Source organism: Tursiops truncatus, chromosome 18, assembly GCF_011762595.2.
Source record: "Tursiops truncatus isolate mTurTru1 chromosome 18, mTurTru1.mat.Y, whole genome shotgun sequence".
NCBI lineage: Eukaryota > Metazoa > Chordata > Mammalia > Artiodactyla > Delphinidae > Tursiops > Tursiops truncatus.
In genome coordinates, this window is record NC_047051.1 from 32,993,229 (window position 1) to 33,010,535 (window position 17,307).

The 17,307-nt window shown below is 35.1% G+C and overlaps 1 protein-coding gene across 3 annotated transcripts in view; it reads left to right on the plus strand.

The window, feature by feature from the left end:
- Positions 1–17,307, plus strand: part of TDRD3 (tudor domain containing 3) — a 201,881-nt gene that overhangs the window by 80,931 nt on the left and 103,643 nt on the right. For 2 of the 3 annotated variants that reach the window (XR_012327696.1, XM_019936451.3), the window contains exons 2-3: positions 3,204–3,288; positions 8,026–8,091. Coding sequence is in view for 1 of the 3 variants with exons in the window: in XM_019936451.3 (XP_019792010.2) it covers positions 3,204–3,288; positions 8,026–8,091 (151 nt within the window). In the remaining 2 variants the exon portion in view is untranslated. Of the gene's footprint in view, positions 1–3,203; positions 3,289–8,025; positions 8,092–13,431; positions 15,964–17,307 lie in introns of those variants that run through there. The other variant, XR_012327697.1, reaches the window with a different exon arrangement.

Consider the following 17,307-nt stretch of genomic DNA (forward strand, 5'->3'; position numbering starts at 1 on the left):
AATTTTTGTTAGATAGATGTTTCCTCTTTATATTTTGCAGGATAGGTATTTTTATTGTTGTAACAATTTTTGAATCTCTTAATCGTAGTTAATATTAGTTCCCTGATCTTTTACTATGAAACTAGGCCTATTCTTATTTAATATACTTCGGAGACACTGATCGAATTTACCTAGTTGTGCTTTTTTGTGTGTGTTGGTAAAGTGTCTACTTGATTAAAAAATTGATCTGTATAGATGTTGACTTTTGTTTATGAGAAAAAAATCGTATTCCTGATATTAGCATTAGTTGTTGATAAATAAAAATAGTGTGTTGTAATTAAAAGACTGCTAAACTGGGAATCAGGAGGCATTTTTGTTTTAACTTTTCATAGCTTAAGTTTGTATCTTGGGGCAAGTTTAGGTTAACATCTTTGGGCGTTCTTCATCTGTAAAATTGAAGAGTTAAACTTTGATTATTTTTTAAGATCATTTCCAGTTCATGTGACATCCTATAATCTTTTAATTCTAAAGAGTTACCTTTCTAGAAAACAAAAGTATTTTATTAGTCATTGCATATTATTTCCCCACTGTAGGAATTTTGAAAGTTGTGATTTTGTAATTACTCAACATTTAGTCAACATTTAATATAGCACCCATATCCCTCTATGCACTGTTGCTTCCTACAGTAAATAAACTTCGTCTCAACCTATACTGACCTCTCATCTCTTCCCCATTTTCCAGCCGTAACGTTCCAAGTTATTACCTCTAGAATGTGCTTTATACTTTTTACTTCCATGTTGTTGGTCATACTATTCCCTTTCTGTGCACTCTTTTCCATTCTGCAGCCACTTTGAGCCCCCATAACATTTTGTTTATAGTTATTTTGGCATTGTATGATAGCTGTTTACATGTTGTGTTATTCTTTATGTGAGACTGTAAACTCCTTGAAGAAAGATGTTTATTTTTCATCATTTTACTGATCTTATTACTGATTCACATAGTGCTTTTCACATAAAGGGGGAATTAATTAATATTTGTAGAACTGAGTTTGTAAGATGGTTAGTGCCGGATACAGTCAATGGCTGTGAATGGTGACAAATTATCAGGGTAATAAGGAAATGAACTTAGCCATTCTGAATTAAAGCAGTGTTTTAGCCATCTCTGCTGACTGCAAACATTGTATTCCATGGTCACTCATGTACTATTTATTCCTGCCTCCCATCCATTCATTCTTACTGACTCATCTACATACTTAACACTTCTATTTTTCTCTGTAGCCCACTTAACTCCTTGCCTTCATTCATCATTGTAGTTTAGCACTGCCATGGTCTTCAACTTTTAATAGTATCTAACTTTTTTTAACACATTCTTGCTTTGATTTATATACACATTCCTTTCTTTTACCTCCTTGATCTTACGCATAGGTTTATCAGCTTTAATTTTCTATTGCTTTTTGTACTCTCCTATTCACATTTCTTTTCACTTGTCCTTTTACTTTTGAGAAATCATTCATCCTATGTTTCTTAAAGGTATATGCTCTTTGGTTGCTCTCTTCAGGTAAAGTTTACATTGACAGGTGTCTTAGAATCAGCCTAAGGTTGGGGGTTGATGGTGGAATTGCTGGCCATCAGGAAGAGCCGGAGTTAGCTCTGTCAGATTAGCACTCCTGTATCTTTTTTTTTTTTCATCTTTATTAGATTATAATTGCTTTCCAATGTTGTGTTAGTTTCTCTTGTACAACAAAGTGAGTCAGCTATATGTATGCCTATATCCCCTCCCTCTTGGGCCTCCCTCCCACCCCTCTAGGTCATCACAAAGTACCGAGCTGACCTCCCTGTGCTATACAGCAGCTTCCCACTAGCTATCTGTTTTACACATGGTAGTGTATATATGTCCGTGTTACTCTCTGAGTTCATCTCACCCTCCCCTTACCCACCTGTGTCCACAAGTCCATTCTCTAAGACTGTGTCTCTGTTCCTGCCCCGCCACTAGGTTCATCAAGTACCATTTTTCTAGATTCCATATATATGCGTTAATGTACGGTATTTGCTTTTTTCTTTCTGACTTCCTTCACTCTGTATGACAGACTCTAGGTCCATCCACATCACTACAGATGACTCAATTTCGTTCCTTTTTATGGCTGAGTAATATTCCATTGTATATATATGTATCACATCTTTTTCATCCATTCATCTGTCTATGGACATTTAGGTTGCTTCCGTGTTCTGGCTATTGTAAGTAGTGCTGCAAGGAACATTGGGGTACATGTATCTTTTTGAATTATGGTTTTCTCAGGGTATATGCCCAGTAGTGGGATCTTTTTTAGTGGGAGAATGTCTACAGTGGCAATGCTAGCATCAGACCTTTGGTTAAAGGAGTATCTGATACTGATTACAAAAGATGCTGAATGTTAATGGGCATTTTTACAGGTGGACTTTTGGGGGGATGATATCTGAATTGTAGAATTTATCAAAGAATTTCAAAATGACTGTATTGGGTGTGGGTGAATTGGTAGAGATGATTTTTCCCCCCTTTGGATTCAATAATCTTTTTACTCTTGAATTAATTATTGTCTGCTACAGATGTATGGTTGGTTTGGACTGAATAAAAAATAACAAAGGGCAATAAGAAAATGAGTAAAAAAAACTGAAAAGAGACAGGAAAAGTGAAAGATATATGGTAAAAAGTTGCCTATCTTTATGCTATTTGGAGTCAGAAGTATTTATTGAAAGATTCTTGGGAACATTATGTTAGAGAAAGGGGACTTGAGAAGATAATGTGAGAAAGGAGCCCAGAAGAAAGCTTGTTGGATTATATTTAAATCTATGTTGTTTTTGGTTCTATTTTTATAGCACATCTCAATCTCTTAAGAGTTTACTGTATTACTAAATATTTAAATTGGATATTGTATTTGTATAATAGTAAAGAGGAGCTCATTCATTCCTTAAGAAGTATATTGATGGTTAAATAGCTTTTCTCAGAAAACATATGGATACTTTTATTAACACGGTATCCCTTTAAAGATATAAAAGAGGAAAAATACGCATTGTCTATCCTGTTCTATCAGATAGTAAATAAACAGGGAGTATCCAGGATGCTTTTTGCCTCGTATTTGTAGTGGAAGCATTTTATAGTAGAGAACAAAATTGCATGTAGACTTAAGAAAATAATTTTGGTTAATTTTGATTTTAGAAAATATTAAGCCATTTATTTTATTTTAACAGGTATCTTTCAGATGAAGGCATTGAAGCATGCACAAGTTCTCCTGACAAAGTCAATATAAATGACATCATCCTGATTGCTCTCAATGTAAGTTTTATTTATTAACTTATAAATGTTTTAAATCTGGAAGCTATATTTATGAAAAATATCTCATAGAATAAACTGGATTTATGATGAGAAAAAATCATAAATCATCTTGCATTTTTATTGTCCATTTTAAATTGCAGGGATGTTTGTTGAATTTGGTAATCTCATATAAGCCAATTATTAGAAATATATATTTCTTTAACATCTATTATTCAGAATTCAATGAAAAAGGGAAAAATGCAATTAAAACTCCTTTTTTTTTCACCCTGTGATCCGTTACAGAATTTCATTACATTTACAGTAGCTATGTAATAGCAGTAAAAACTGATCATATTCATGAAAACAAATTGACATTTAATTTACATAGAAACTCTAGCTAGGTTATAGCTTCTTGACAGTTGTATTTTTTCTTTCAAAGTAACTTTTCCTGTTGATAAAAGTAGTATATATGGTACCATACGACTACTTCAGAAAATATAGAAAAGTAAAATAATAAAACCAAATAATTACCGTTAATGTTTTGGTGTATATTTCTTTCCAAGCTCTTTCCCTCTACCCATTTGTATAGTTGTATCTTATCTATAATTGGGATTGACTTTTGGATATTTTTGAAGAGTTATAAAAATTGTTTGAAGTACAGATGTAAGTAAATTAATATTCTTTTTTCAATCTTGCAGTTACCCTATGGGAGTTTTTTTTGTATCGCCTTTGCAGTCACAGTCTATTAATCAACTTCATATACTATGATACATAATCAGTGAAATTCAGAAGAGAATTACTGTCTGATAAATCCATTATGTCACTGCAAAGTAGGTTTAGCATAAAGCAGAAAGGGCGACAACTGATAAGAGCATGTGAAGTATAAATAAATATATAAATGTGTATAACTTTTCAAATTACTTAAATTTATATTTACATAGTTAAACTTGGGTTTAAACATAAAATTTAAAATTTGAAACCTGTGATTTTTTTTTTAGCTGCTTTGAAATTTTATTCAATAAGACCAACAGGTTTTTTAGAAATTATGTGTGTTATCTGTGACTACAAATGGGAATATTTGCTAGACACTTTTTCCCTTGATTTGCACCCAAATTAGTGAATTTTATTTTCAAAAAATGGTATAAAGAACCCTAGTTTCGGGCTTCCCTGGTGGCACAGTGGTTGAGAGTCCACCTGCCGATGCAGGGGACACGGGTTCATGCCCTGGTCCGGGAAGATTCCACATGCCGTGGAGCGGCTGGGCCCGTGAGCCATGGCCGCTGAGCCTGAGCATCCGGAGCCTGTGCTCCGCAACGGAAGAGGCCATAGCAGTGAGAGGCCCGCGTACCACACACACACAAAAAAGAACCCTAGTTTCTTTGTTTATTAAAAAAAGTCCTAAAGATGATAGGAAAAAGGCTTTGTGACAATCTTCTGTTCTTTTTTATTTTTCTTATTTATATACATAGGTAAATAGCATTGAGCTATGTATAAATTGGGTATGAAACTAAGTAAAATAAGTCAACATGAAGTATTTGTCCTGTGTACATAAGAGGTACATGATTATTATTATCTTAGTGAATTAATTTGTCTTTACAATTTTCTTTAAAATATATAGTTAAATACTGCAGTCCAGAGCTATTATGCGATACAATAGGATTAAAAAAAATACTTTTAATCGGGATGAAGTCTACACCAGACAAATAATCTAAGGTTCAAGTTTATAACCTTTAAATAAAATCAGGTATATACAGTGTTTCTGTTGAAGTTTTTTAACTTTCGAGTGATTGTGGGATGTTAATCACTAATTGAGAAAGACTTGCATTATTAGTTCTTACATACAACTTATTACATATTGGGAGAATAATCCATGCATAAGCTTGCTTGTGTTCTCTTCCGCCAGTGGGAACACACTGAATTTGTTCCTTTATCTAGCAGTGAACAAAGCAATGGTATGTATATGGTTTTCCTGCCCAGGGAAGTCCATTAGGCTATTATTGGGCTGCTTAGGAAGGTACTCTCTGCTTACCATGAAATAAAATTCCAGACTCCCCCCCTTAAAAAGCAGGTGTTTACCATAGATCACATTGTTAACACAAATAATTTAGGCCGTGAACCACAGTTTCAGTTAGGGAATGGTTCAAGTGCCAAGTTCCCAGATGACACCTTCGGGCCAACTTTGTAAGCTGGCCCTTCTAAAGATAGCAGCCTCAGAGCTGCTATGTAACTCTTTTCTGCATGGGTTTTTATGTTGAAAGGAGGGAGGTTCTTAATTTTTTCCTCTGTAGAATGAGGAGTAAGGATATTAAGAAATAACCTTGAAATTCAGCATGTAGTTTTGCGTTCAAATTTCTGAATTATTCAGAAAAAAATTAAATGATAGCCTAGTCTTAAATTACTAAATAATATGTAACAGTAAAAGTTTTAAAGATTATTTTTAAATTTGTTTTAAGATTCTGTGTAATACAAAATGATTTGCCTAATAGATATTCTGCTGAACTTACTTGAAAAAATAGTCAGGAATCTTTTGTGCATGTGCACACGTGCGTGTTATATATTTCTCCTGCATAATTGCTTATTCACTATAAATATATTTTTGGACCCAGTTATCCTAGTGACCCTGATATAACAGCATCTGAATCATAGAATTGCCTTTGCAGAACTCATAAATTGACTTTGAATTTAGGATGTTTAAAGATTTGGTAGGTCATTTTCATCTTGCTAAAAGAACAATGAAATAACATTCCTTATATGTGTGTAAGGCACTTTGAATATATTGTCTCCTTTCAGCCTGACAACAGCTTTGGAAGATAGAATTGGTAATATATTTTCCATGTTACAGAGGAATAAATTAACTGGATTTAGAGAATTTCTGACGTGTCCCAGGTCATATTAGTTAATTACAGTATGTAGTAAATCAAAGTTTAGGATTTTAGTCTAGTGCTCATTTCTCATTTATATTAATGCCTCATTTTATTTTAATTTTTTAATTAGTGATAAAAACCAGAAATGAAGGACCATGATGTATCATAAAATTTTTATGTATTCTGTTTTTTATACATATTTAAATATTTCAGCTTTTGAGTGACTTCAAGATAATGCTTATGTTTTTATGAACTGTTAGTTGTATTATTGACTTGTACACGTTCAGATGATAACAATATGCATGTTTTATATTCGCTAAAGTAAACATGATAGCTAACATTCATTAAATGCTTACTGTTTGCAAGTCATTGTGCTGAATTCTTTACATGCATTATTTAATCTTCAAAACAATCCTAATATAGGAAATGCTAGTATAGGAAAGTATTTTTTTCCCCATATGTTGCTTAGTATTTTCAAAGTCAAAGACATGCAACTTGAGGTATGGTTTATAATTCTTTCACTCTATTATTGGGTGAAGGCTGCAAAAAGGATAAACCTGAAACATTGTTAAACAAGTATTTGGATTTGGGGCTTAGTTTACCTGGCAGTTCCATTCAGTGAGTTTTACTTAGGAGTGATCCTTGCATTACATTGAGAAATAAATTATAAATCATTGTAGTAAAAGACTGGAAAGGATCTGTGAGGGTTGTATAACATGTATGCTTGTTTCTTAAGCTGACCATATATGGATATTTCAAGTAAGAGGATATTCTATTATTGTAGGTGTTCAAAGAAGACTATCCTACTTCTCTATATGTAATCCTTTTATAATACAGTAATTTTAATCATCTAGTATTTTCTCCTTAAGTGTAATATAAATTTCTCCCTTATAAATTTTGTGATTAAATGCACTCTAAGTCTGTTTTGTTTTGCTCTTGAGGCAATGAAGAGCTTCTCTTTACTATATTTAAGGAATAACAAAACAGTACAAATTTAGTTATTAATCTAACCTCACTATCTCAAGCAGCGATATAATTTCTTAGTTTAAATAATTAGGCCTTTTTCATGAGTAGTATTAGTTTTCTTCTGAACAAATTTCTTACTTTTCCTTTAGTTTTCACTTCTTCTTACTTAAGACAAAATCCTGAAAAAGTCTGGTTTTTTTTATGTAGACTGTGTAGTTGAAGTTCTGATTTTATGTCAGAAATCCTACAACTTTATCTTAGTCCTATGTTCTTTTTTGTTTTGCTTTAGTTTGCTGAATAATATGTACTTGGGAATTTTCATGTGGTTAGTCATTTGTTCACAACTTCTGTTTCTGTAATTTGTTTAAAAAGCAAATGAAATAAGTATTTACTACAGTATAGTCTTACGATTTCTTGCTGTTGCAGTGGTATTGTTCTCTGGGATATTTTTATGTTGTGTAGCTTTGTTATGTCATAAGTATCACAGCCTATAGAGTAATGTGTTTTCATGTCTCTGCATATCAAGGTTAGATAGAATTTAGTTGTCAAAAATATACTCTGTTTTTATGTTCAAAGTAGTCATTTAGTTTTGGATTGTGGCATTAATTTTTTAGTAAGACTATATAGTTTCATAAAATCAAGTTTTAGATTTTAATAAAGAAGACTTAGTAAGTTAAAAGGGTATCTAGAGAAGTATGACCAGATATAAATAAGGCCTTTGATGTACTTTAAACAATGTATGTATGGGACTGTGTTATTAGAAAAGATTGATTTTATATATATATAGATCTCATAATCAGTTGAAAGACATTTATTTAAAGTTTGTTCCACACACCTTAAGTAATTTTATCTTTTGTTGGTGAGTGAAATTAGATTTAGATTCACTTTTCTCTATAATTTTATGTTAATAATAATATTTTTATTTTAGACAGACTTGAGAACAATTGGCAAGAAATTCCTCCCCAGTGACATCAATGGTGGAAAGGTGGAAAAGGTAATGAAAAATGTTAACTTCCTGAATTATGCTAAGTACAATAAATATGAACATCTACTAAATTCCTGGAATTGTTTTTTGTCAATGAAGACTGCAACTTCAAAATATTTTGGAGGTGAACAAGTCACAGAGTTATCGTTATAGTGACTTCCTATACACATGGAAAATTATTAAAGCTTAAACTTTTAAACTTTTGGTGACTTTTCAACATTAAAAAAGAACTTTTGTTTCAGGAATTGTAACTATGACACACTTACTTTACATGTGAGACTTACCAGATATTATTGGTGCTCAGGAAAAGGACCTTTTTGTATCTTTTTATTTTAGTTACCTGTTAACCATATTTGTTTAATGAACTTATTAATATAAAGCTATAAGATTGGGAGTGTTAGAAGCATTTTGGCAAAGCTGTGCATTTGGTTGCTGCTATCATTTTGTGTAACACATATATGTATTCATGTTATGAATTTTTTCAGTGATGTTTTTAAAATACAAGGATACAATTTTTAGATATCAACTAGTCAGTCTTTTACTTCTTATTCATTTGTATTCAATTTCTTCTTTTTATTTGAAAATACATGTAAATTGCATCAACCAAGAATTTTATATGTGCTACTGCTCACTTTTTGAACTATTACGGAACATCATTATCTATAGTTTAAAGAAATACTTTGAATGTATATGTTTTGTGTTTGAATAAGTATTCTTATCATTTTAACACTCAGATATTTAAGATAGTTGCTGTACCTCAGATATTTTAAATTTTAGATAATTTTAAAAGGTCTGAAATGTAACAACATATTTTTCACATTTTCCCTTATGCAGTAGATGGTAATCATTTAGCTGGAAAGAAAACAAGAGTTTATTTTATAATTTACAGTAGTTTTTGAAGCAGATACTCAGAGAAGAAAGTTCTACAAACTCCTCAGCAATTCATTTTAATGTTTAACAACACTCTGTGTCAGCAAACTTTAATTGTATTTTAACCTAAATTTCTTATGATGCAACTTGAAGTCCGTAACGTCTTCTTTGTCTTCCCTCAGGGGAAATGGAGAACATCTGGTTACCTTCCCTTGTGAATAAGTCTTCATATACTTGAAGCCTTTTAAATGTCAGTACCACAGGTTTCTTCTTGCTAAAGCCATCTGTCTTGGTTCCTCTGTTTATTCTGTCTCAGGCATTCCGTTCATCTTCATTGTTCTTCTCAGAGTCCTCTCCAGTTCCTTACATTTCTTTTTCTGGTTGTGGTCGTAATTCTCAGAGTTCAGCATACATCAGAATCATCCTGAGGCCTGGCTAGAACACACATTGCCAGCCTCTAACCTCTCCTGCTCCCACACATCTGTCTCCATTGAACTGGGATAGAGCCCGAGAATTTATATTATGAACAAGTTTCTGTGGGATGTTGATTCTGCTGGTCTGGGAACCATAATTAGAAAACTTCTCGAGTATAGTACTCCAAATTATGCAGGAGTCTTGGACAGGTCTGATGAATGCAACAGTTCTTTACAGGAAAAGTAACTAACATCAAAGCAGTGGCTGCGCATCCTTATGCTAGTTGATTTAAGAAAACTAGCATTCTGGATTATTGATTTTCCATTGTTTCTTCGGGTGTCTTTAGGGATTCTCAGAACCTATCTCTGCTATAAGCTCATGGGGAAAGGTACTGATAAGAGTTTTCTCTTCCTCCAACTTCTCAGAGCATTTTTTTAAAAATACTTTATCAGTTATCTATTTTATACATATTACTGTGTATATATCAATCCCAATCTCCCAATTCATCCCACCACCGCCCCCCAGCCCCGCTTTCCCCCCTTGGTGTCCATACGTTTGTTCTCTACATCTGTGTCTCTATTTCTGCCTTGCAAACTGGTTCATCTGTACCATTTTTCTAGATTCCACATATAAGCGTTAATATACGGTATTTGTTTTTCTCTTTCTGACTTACTTCATTCTGTATGACAGTCTCTAGGTACATCCACATCTCTACAATGACCCAATTTCGTTCCTTTTTATGGCTGAGTAATATTCCATTGTATTTATGTACCACATCTTCTTCATCCATTCATCTGTCTGTGGACACCTAGGTTGCTTCTGTGACCTGGCTATTGTAAATAGTGCTGCAATGAACATTGGGGTGCATGTGTTTTTTTTTTTTTAATTAATTTTATTTATTTATTTATTTTTGGCTGCACTGGGTCTTTGTTGCTGTGCATGGGCTTTCTCTAGTTGTGTTGAGTGAGAGCTACTCTTCATTGTGGCACATAGGCTTCTCATTGCGGTGGCTTCTCTTGTGGAGCACAGGCTCTAGGCATGTGGGCTTCAGTAGTTGTGGCACACAGGCTCAGTAGTTATGGCTCACAGGCTGTAGTGTGCAGGCTCAGTAGTTGTGGCACACGGGCTTAGTTGCTTCGTGGCATGTGGGATCTTCCTGGACCAGGGCTGGAACCCATGTCCCCTGCATTGACGGGTGGGTTCTTACCCACTGTGCCACCAGGGAAGTCCAAAAGGTGCATGTGTCTTTTTGAATTATGGTTTTCTCTTGGTATATGCCCAGTAGTGGGATTGCTGGGTCATATGGTAATTCTACTTTTAGTTTTCTAAGGAACCTCCATACTGTTCTCCATAGTGACTGTATCAATTTGGCTGTATCAATTTACATTCCCACTAACAGTGCAAGAGGGTTCCCTTTTCTCCACACCCTCTCCAGCATTTGCTGTTTGTAGATATTCTGATGATGCCCACTCAGATCAGTGTGAGGTGATACCTCATTGTAGTTTTGATTTGCATTTCTCTAATAATTAGTGATGTTGAGCAGCTTTTCATGTGCCTCTTGGCCATCTGTAAGTCTTCTTTGGAGAAATGTCTACCTAGGTCTTCTGCCGATTTTTTGATTGGGTTGTTTGTTTTTTCAATATTGAGCTGCATGTGCTGCTTATATATTTTGGAGATTAATCCTTTGTCTGTTGATTCGTTTGCAGATATTTTCTCCTATTCTGAGGGTTGTCTTTTCATCTTGTTTATAGTTTCCATTGCTGTGTAAAAGCTTTTAAGTTTCATTAGGTCCCATTTGTTTATTTTTGTTTTTATTTTCATTACTCTAGGAGGTGGGTCAAAAAAGACCTTGCTGTGATTTATGTCAGAGAGTGTTCTTCATATGTTTACCTCTAAGAGTTTTATAGTGTCTGGCCTTACATTTAGGTCTTTAATCCATTTTGAATTTACTGTGTATGGTGTTAGGGAGTGTTCTAATTTCATTCTTTTACATGTAGCTGCCGAGTTTTCCCAGGACCACTTATTGAAGAGACTGTCTTTTCTCCATTGTATATCCCTGCCTCCTGTCACAGATTAGTTGACCGTAGATGTGTGGGTTTATCTCTGGGCTGTCTATCCTGTTCCATTGATATATATATCTGTTTTTCTGCCACTACCATATTGTCTTGATTGCTGTTTGTAGTATAGTCTGAAGTCAGGGAGTCTAATTCCTCCAGCTCCGTTTTATTCCCTCAAGATTGCTTTGGCTGTTCACGGTCTTTTGTGTCTCCATACAAATGTTAAGATTTTTTGTTCTAGTTCTGTAAAAAATGCCATTGGTAATTTGATAGGGATTGCATTGAATCTGTAGATTGCTTTGGGTAGTATGGTGTTTTTCACAATATTGATTCTTCCATTCCAAGAACATGGTATATTTCTCCATCTGTTTGTGTCATCTTTGATTTCTTTCACCAGTGTCTTACAGTTTTCTGAATACAGGTCTTTTTTTTTTTTTTTTGTGGTACGCGGGCCTCCCACTGTTGTGGCCTCTCCTGTTGCGGAGCACAGGCTCCAGACGCGCAGGCTCAGTGGCCATGGCTCACGGGCCCAGCCGCTCCACGGCATGTGGGATCTTCCCGGACTGGGGCACGAACCCGTGTCCCCTGCATCAACAAGCAGACTCTCAACCACTGAGCCACCAGGGAAGCCCTGAGTACAGGTCTTTTACCTCCTTACATACGTTTATTGCTAGGTAATGTATTCTTTTTGTTGCAAGGGTGAATGGGATTGTTTCCTTAATTTCTCTTTCTGATCTTTCGCTGTTAGTGTATATGAATGCAAGAGATTTCTGTGCATTAATTTTGTATCCTGTAACTTTACCAAATTAAGTGATTAGCTCTAGTAGTTTTCTGGCTGCATCTTTAGGGTTACCTATGTATAGTATCATGTCATCTGCAAACAGTGATAGTTCTACTTCTTCTTTTCCAGTTTGTATTCCTTTTATTTCTTTTTCTTCTCTGATTGCCATAGTTAGGACTTCCAAAACTATATTGAATAAGAGTGGTGAGAGTGGATATCCTTGTCTTGTTCCTTATCTTAGTGAAATGCTTTCAATTTTTCACCATTGAGAATGATGTTTGCTGTGGGTTTGTCATATATGGCCTTTAATATGTTGAGTTAGGTTCCCTTCCCTCTATGCCCACTTTCTGGAGATTTTTATCATAAATGGGTGTTGAATTTAGTCAGAAGCTTTTTCTGCATCTATTGAGATGATTATATGGTTTTTATTCTTCAGTTTGTTAATATGGTATATCACATTGATTGATTTGCATATATTGAAGAATCCTTGCATCCGTGGGATAAATCCCACTTGATCATGGTGTATGATCCTTTTAATGTGTTGTTGGATTCTGTTTGCTAGTATTTTGTTGAGGATTTTTGCATCTATATTCATCAGGGATATTGGTCTGTAATTTTCTTTTTTTATAGTATCTTTGGTTTTGCTATCAGGGTGATGGTAGCCTCATAGAATGAATTTGGGAGTGTTCCTTTCTCTGCAATGTTTGGAAAAGTTTGAGAAGGATAGGTGTTAGCTCTTCTCTAAATGTTTGATAGAATTCACCTGTGAAGCCATCTGGTCCTGGACTTTTGTTTGTTGGAAGATTCTTTTTTTTTTTTTTGCGCTACGTGGGCCTCTCACTGTTGTGGCCTCTCCCGTTGTGGAGCACAGGCACAGCACGCAGGCTCAGCGGCCATGGCTCATGGGCCCAGATGCTTCACGACATGTGGGATCTTCCCAGACCAGGGCACGAACCCGTGTCCCCTGCATCAGCAGGCGGACTCTCAACCACTGCGCCACCAGGGAATCCGTGTTGGAAGATTTTTAATCACAGTTTTAAATTCATTACTTGTGATTGGTCTGTTCATATTTTCTATTTCTTCCTCCTTCAGTGTTGGAAGGTTATACCTTTCTAAATTTTTGTCCATTTCTTCCAGGTTGTCCATTTTATTGGCATAGAGTTGCTTGTAGTAGTCTCTTATGGTGCTTTGTATTTCTGCGGTGTCCATTGTAATTTCTCCTTTTTCATTTCTACTTTTATTGATTTGAGTCCTCTTCCTTTTTTTCTTGATGAGTCTGGCTAAAGGTTTCTCAATTTTGTTTATCTTCTCAAAGAACCAGCTTTTAGTTTTATTGATCCTTGCTATTGTTGTCTTTGTTTCTATTTCATTTATTTCTGCTCTGATTTATGAAATCTCTCCTTCTGCTAAGTTTGGGTTTTGTTTGTTCTTCTTTCTCCAGTTCCTTTAGGTATAAAGTTAGATTGTTCATTTGAGATTTTTCTTGTTTCTTGCTATAAATTTCCCTCTTAGAACAGCTTTTGCTTCATCCCGTAGGTTTTGGATCATCGTGTTTTCCTGGTCATTTGTCTCTAGGTATATTTTGATTTCCTCGTTGATGTCTTCAGTGATCTCTTGGTAATTTAGTAACGTATTGTTTAGCTTCCATTGTTTGTGTTTTTTATGTTTTTTCCCCTGTAATTTATTTCTGATCTCATAGCGTTGTGGTCTGAAAAGTTGCTTGATATGATTTCAATTTTCTTAAATTTACCAACGCTTGATTTGTGACCCAAAATGTCATCTATCCTGGAGAATGTTCTGTGTGCACTTGGGAAGAAAGTGTAATCTGCTGTTTTTGGATGGAATATCCTATAAATATCAATTAAATATCTGGTCTATTGTATCATTTAAAGCTTATGTTTCCTTATTAATTTTTCGTCTGGGTGATCTGTCCATCGGTGTAAGTGCGGTGTTGAAGTCCCCCACTATTATTGTGTTACTGTTGATTTCCTCTTTTATAGTTGTTAGCATTTGCCTTATATATTGCGGTGTTTCTATGTTGGGTGCATATATATTTATAATTGTTATATCATCTTGGATTGATCTGTTGATCATTATGTAGTGTCCTTCCTTGTCTCTTGTAACATTCTTTATTTTAAAGTCTATTTTATCTGATATGAGTATTGCTACTCCAGCTTTCTTTTGATATCCATTTGCTTGGGATATCTTTTTCCATCCCCTCACTTTCATCCTGTATGTGTTCCTAGGTCTGAAGTGTGTCTCTTGTAGACAGTATATATACACGTCTTATGTTTGTATCCATTCAGCAAGCCTGTTTCTTTTGGTTGGAGCATTTAATCCATTCACACTTAAGGTTATTATTGATATGTATGTTCCTGTTCCCATTTTCTTAATTGTTTTGGTTTTGTTTTTGTAGGTTCTTTTCTTCTCTTGTGTTTCCCACTTAGAGAAGTTCCTTTAGCATTTGTTGTAGACTTGGTTTGGTGGTGCTGAATTCTCTTAGCTTTTGCTTGTCTGTAAAGCTTTTGATTTCTCGATAGAATCTGATGAGATCCTTTTCAGGTAGAGTAATCTTGGTTGTAGGTTCTTCCCTTTAATCACTTTAAATATATTGTGCCACTCCTTTCTGGCTAGTAGAGTTTCTACCGAGAAATCAGCTGTTAACCTTATGGGAGTTCTCTTGTATGTTATTTGTTGTTTTTCCCTTGCTGCTTTCAATAATTTTTCTTTGTCTTTAATTTTTGTCAGTTTGATTATTATGTATCTCAGCATGTTTCTCCTTGGGTTTATCCTGCCTGGGACTCTGCGCTTCCTGGACTTGGGGGCTGTTTCCTTTCCCATGTTAGGGAAGTTTTTGACTATAATATCTTCAAATATTTTCTTGGGTCCTTTCTGTCTCTCTTCTCCTTTGGGACCCCCCCCTTAATGTGAATGTTGATGCATTTAATGTTGTCCCAGACGTCTCTTAGGCTGTCTACATTTCTTTTCATTCTTTTTTCTTTATTCTGTTCCACAGCAGTGAATTCCACTATTCTGTCTTCCAGGTCACTTCTCCATTCTTCTGCCTCAGTTATTCTACTATTGATTCCTTCCAGTGTATTTTTCATTTCAGTTATTGTATTGTTCATCTTTGTTTGTATGTTCTTTAATTCTTCTATGTATTTGTTAAACATTTCTTGCATCTTCTCGATCTTTGACTCCATTCTTTTTCCGAGGTCCTGGATCATCTTCACTATCATTATTCTGAATTCTTTTTCAGGAAGGTTGCGTATCTCCACTTCATTCAGGTGTTTTTCTGGGGTTTTATCTTGTTCCTTCATCTGGTACATAGTCCTCTGCCTTTTCGTGTTCTCTATCTTTCTATAAATGTGGTTTTCGTTGCACAGGCTGCAGGATTGTAGTTCTTTTTGCTTTTGCTGTCTACCCTTTGGTGGATGACGCTATCTAAGAGTCTTGTGCAAGCTTCCTAATGGAGGGACTGGTGGTGCATAGAGCTGGGTGTTGCTGTGGTGGGCAGAGCTCAGTAAAACTTTAAACCACTTGTCTGCTTATGGGTGGGGCTGAGTTCCCTCCCTGTTGTTTGTTTGGCCTGAGGCGACCCAGCGCTGGAAGGGACAGGCTCTTTAGTGGGGCTAATGGCAGATCCAGGAGGGCTCATGCCAAGGAGTACCTTCCAGAACTTCTGCTGCCAGTGTCCTTTTCCCCGTGGTTAGCCACAGCCACCCCCCACCTCTGCAGGACACCCTCCAACAGTATCAGGTAGGTCTGGTTCATTCTCCTATGGGTTCACTTCTCCTTCCCCCTGGGTCATGATGCACACACTACTTTGTGTGTGCCCTCCAAGAGTGCAGTCTCTTTTTCCCCCTGTCCTGTCGAAGTCCTGTAATAAAATTCCACTAGCCTTCAAAATCTGGTTCTCTGGGAATGTCTTCTCCTGTCGCCAGACCCCCAGGTTGGGAAGACTGATGTGGGCTCAGAACCTTCACTCCAATGGGTGGACTTCTGTGGTATAATTGTTCTCCAGTTTGTGAGTCACCCACCCAGCAGTTATGGGACTTGATTTTATTGTGATTGCGCCTCTCCTACTGTCTTGTTTCGGCTTCTCCTTTGTCTTTGGATGTGGCGTATCTTTTTTGGTGAGTTCCAGTGTCTTCCTGTCGATTTTGCAGCAGTTAGCTGTGATTCTGGTGTTTTCGCAAGGGCGAGTGAGCGCACGCCCTTCTACTCTGCCAGCTTCTCACAAAGTTTTGTAAGTGGTCTCTTCAGAATTTCCTTTGAATGTAGCTAACAAAAAATATATATAACTTAGAATATTTGAATCTAGAATTTTCTTTGCCAAATTTTATCCTTTGAAATATTTTTAATGCTGATGTAGATTTAGTTTATACGTAAAATGAAAAGACAGAAAATAAGCTCTGTTCACATGAAACAGAAGTAGAGTGGGATTAACTGCCTTTCTGCTCTTCCCATTTATATTTTTCCTTCAGACGCCAAGTATAATTCTCTTCACATTATTCGTGAAAATGTTCTGAAAATTAATTTTAATAGAATTTTTAGAAGCCAACGCATGGGAATTACTCATTTTATTTGCCTTTGGTTAAAACTGCATACATTATATAAAAATATAACTACTTTCAGGCAAAAGTAAATGTTTAAGGAATGTATTTTTGACATGAATTACTTGTGTGTCTGTCTGTAAAATAAGACTAATACAGTAAAAGTTGCTTTATTTGTGCCTTTATTGGAAAGCTTTATTACCCAGCACTTCATCATGTTAATGGTGACAGAATCATTAAGACATGGGTCTAGACACTAAAATTATATAATAATTCTTATTTAAAATAAATTTTAAATAAAAAAATTTAAATAAATTTTATTTTAATCTGTGCATAAGATAAGCAGAGTATTTGAATAAGTAATCTTCCTGTTCCTTGAACATGTCAGATTTTGGTATAAAATAATATTATTTTCTAATTTTCTTTTAATAGTAAAAAAAATAGCAAATGGAAGAAAGAACTGTATTACCTAGTGATTTTCCAAATAGATCATACTAGAAACTAATTTTGCAAAAACTAATTTAGACAGGAAATTTAAAGTGTGAGA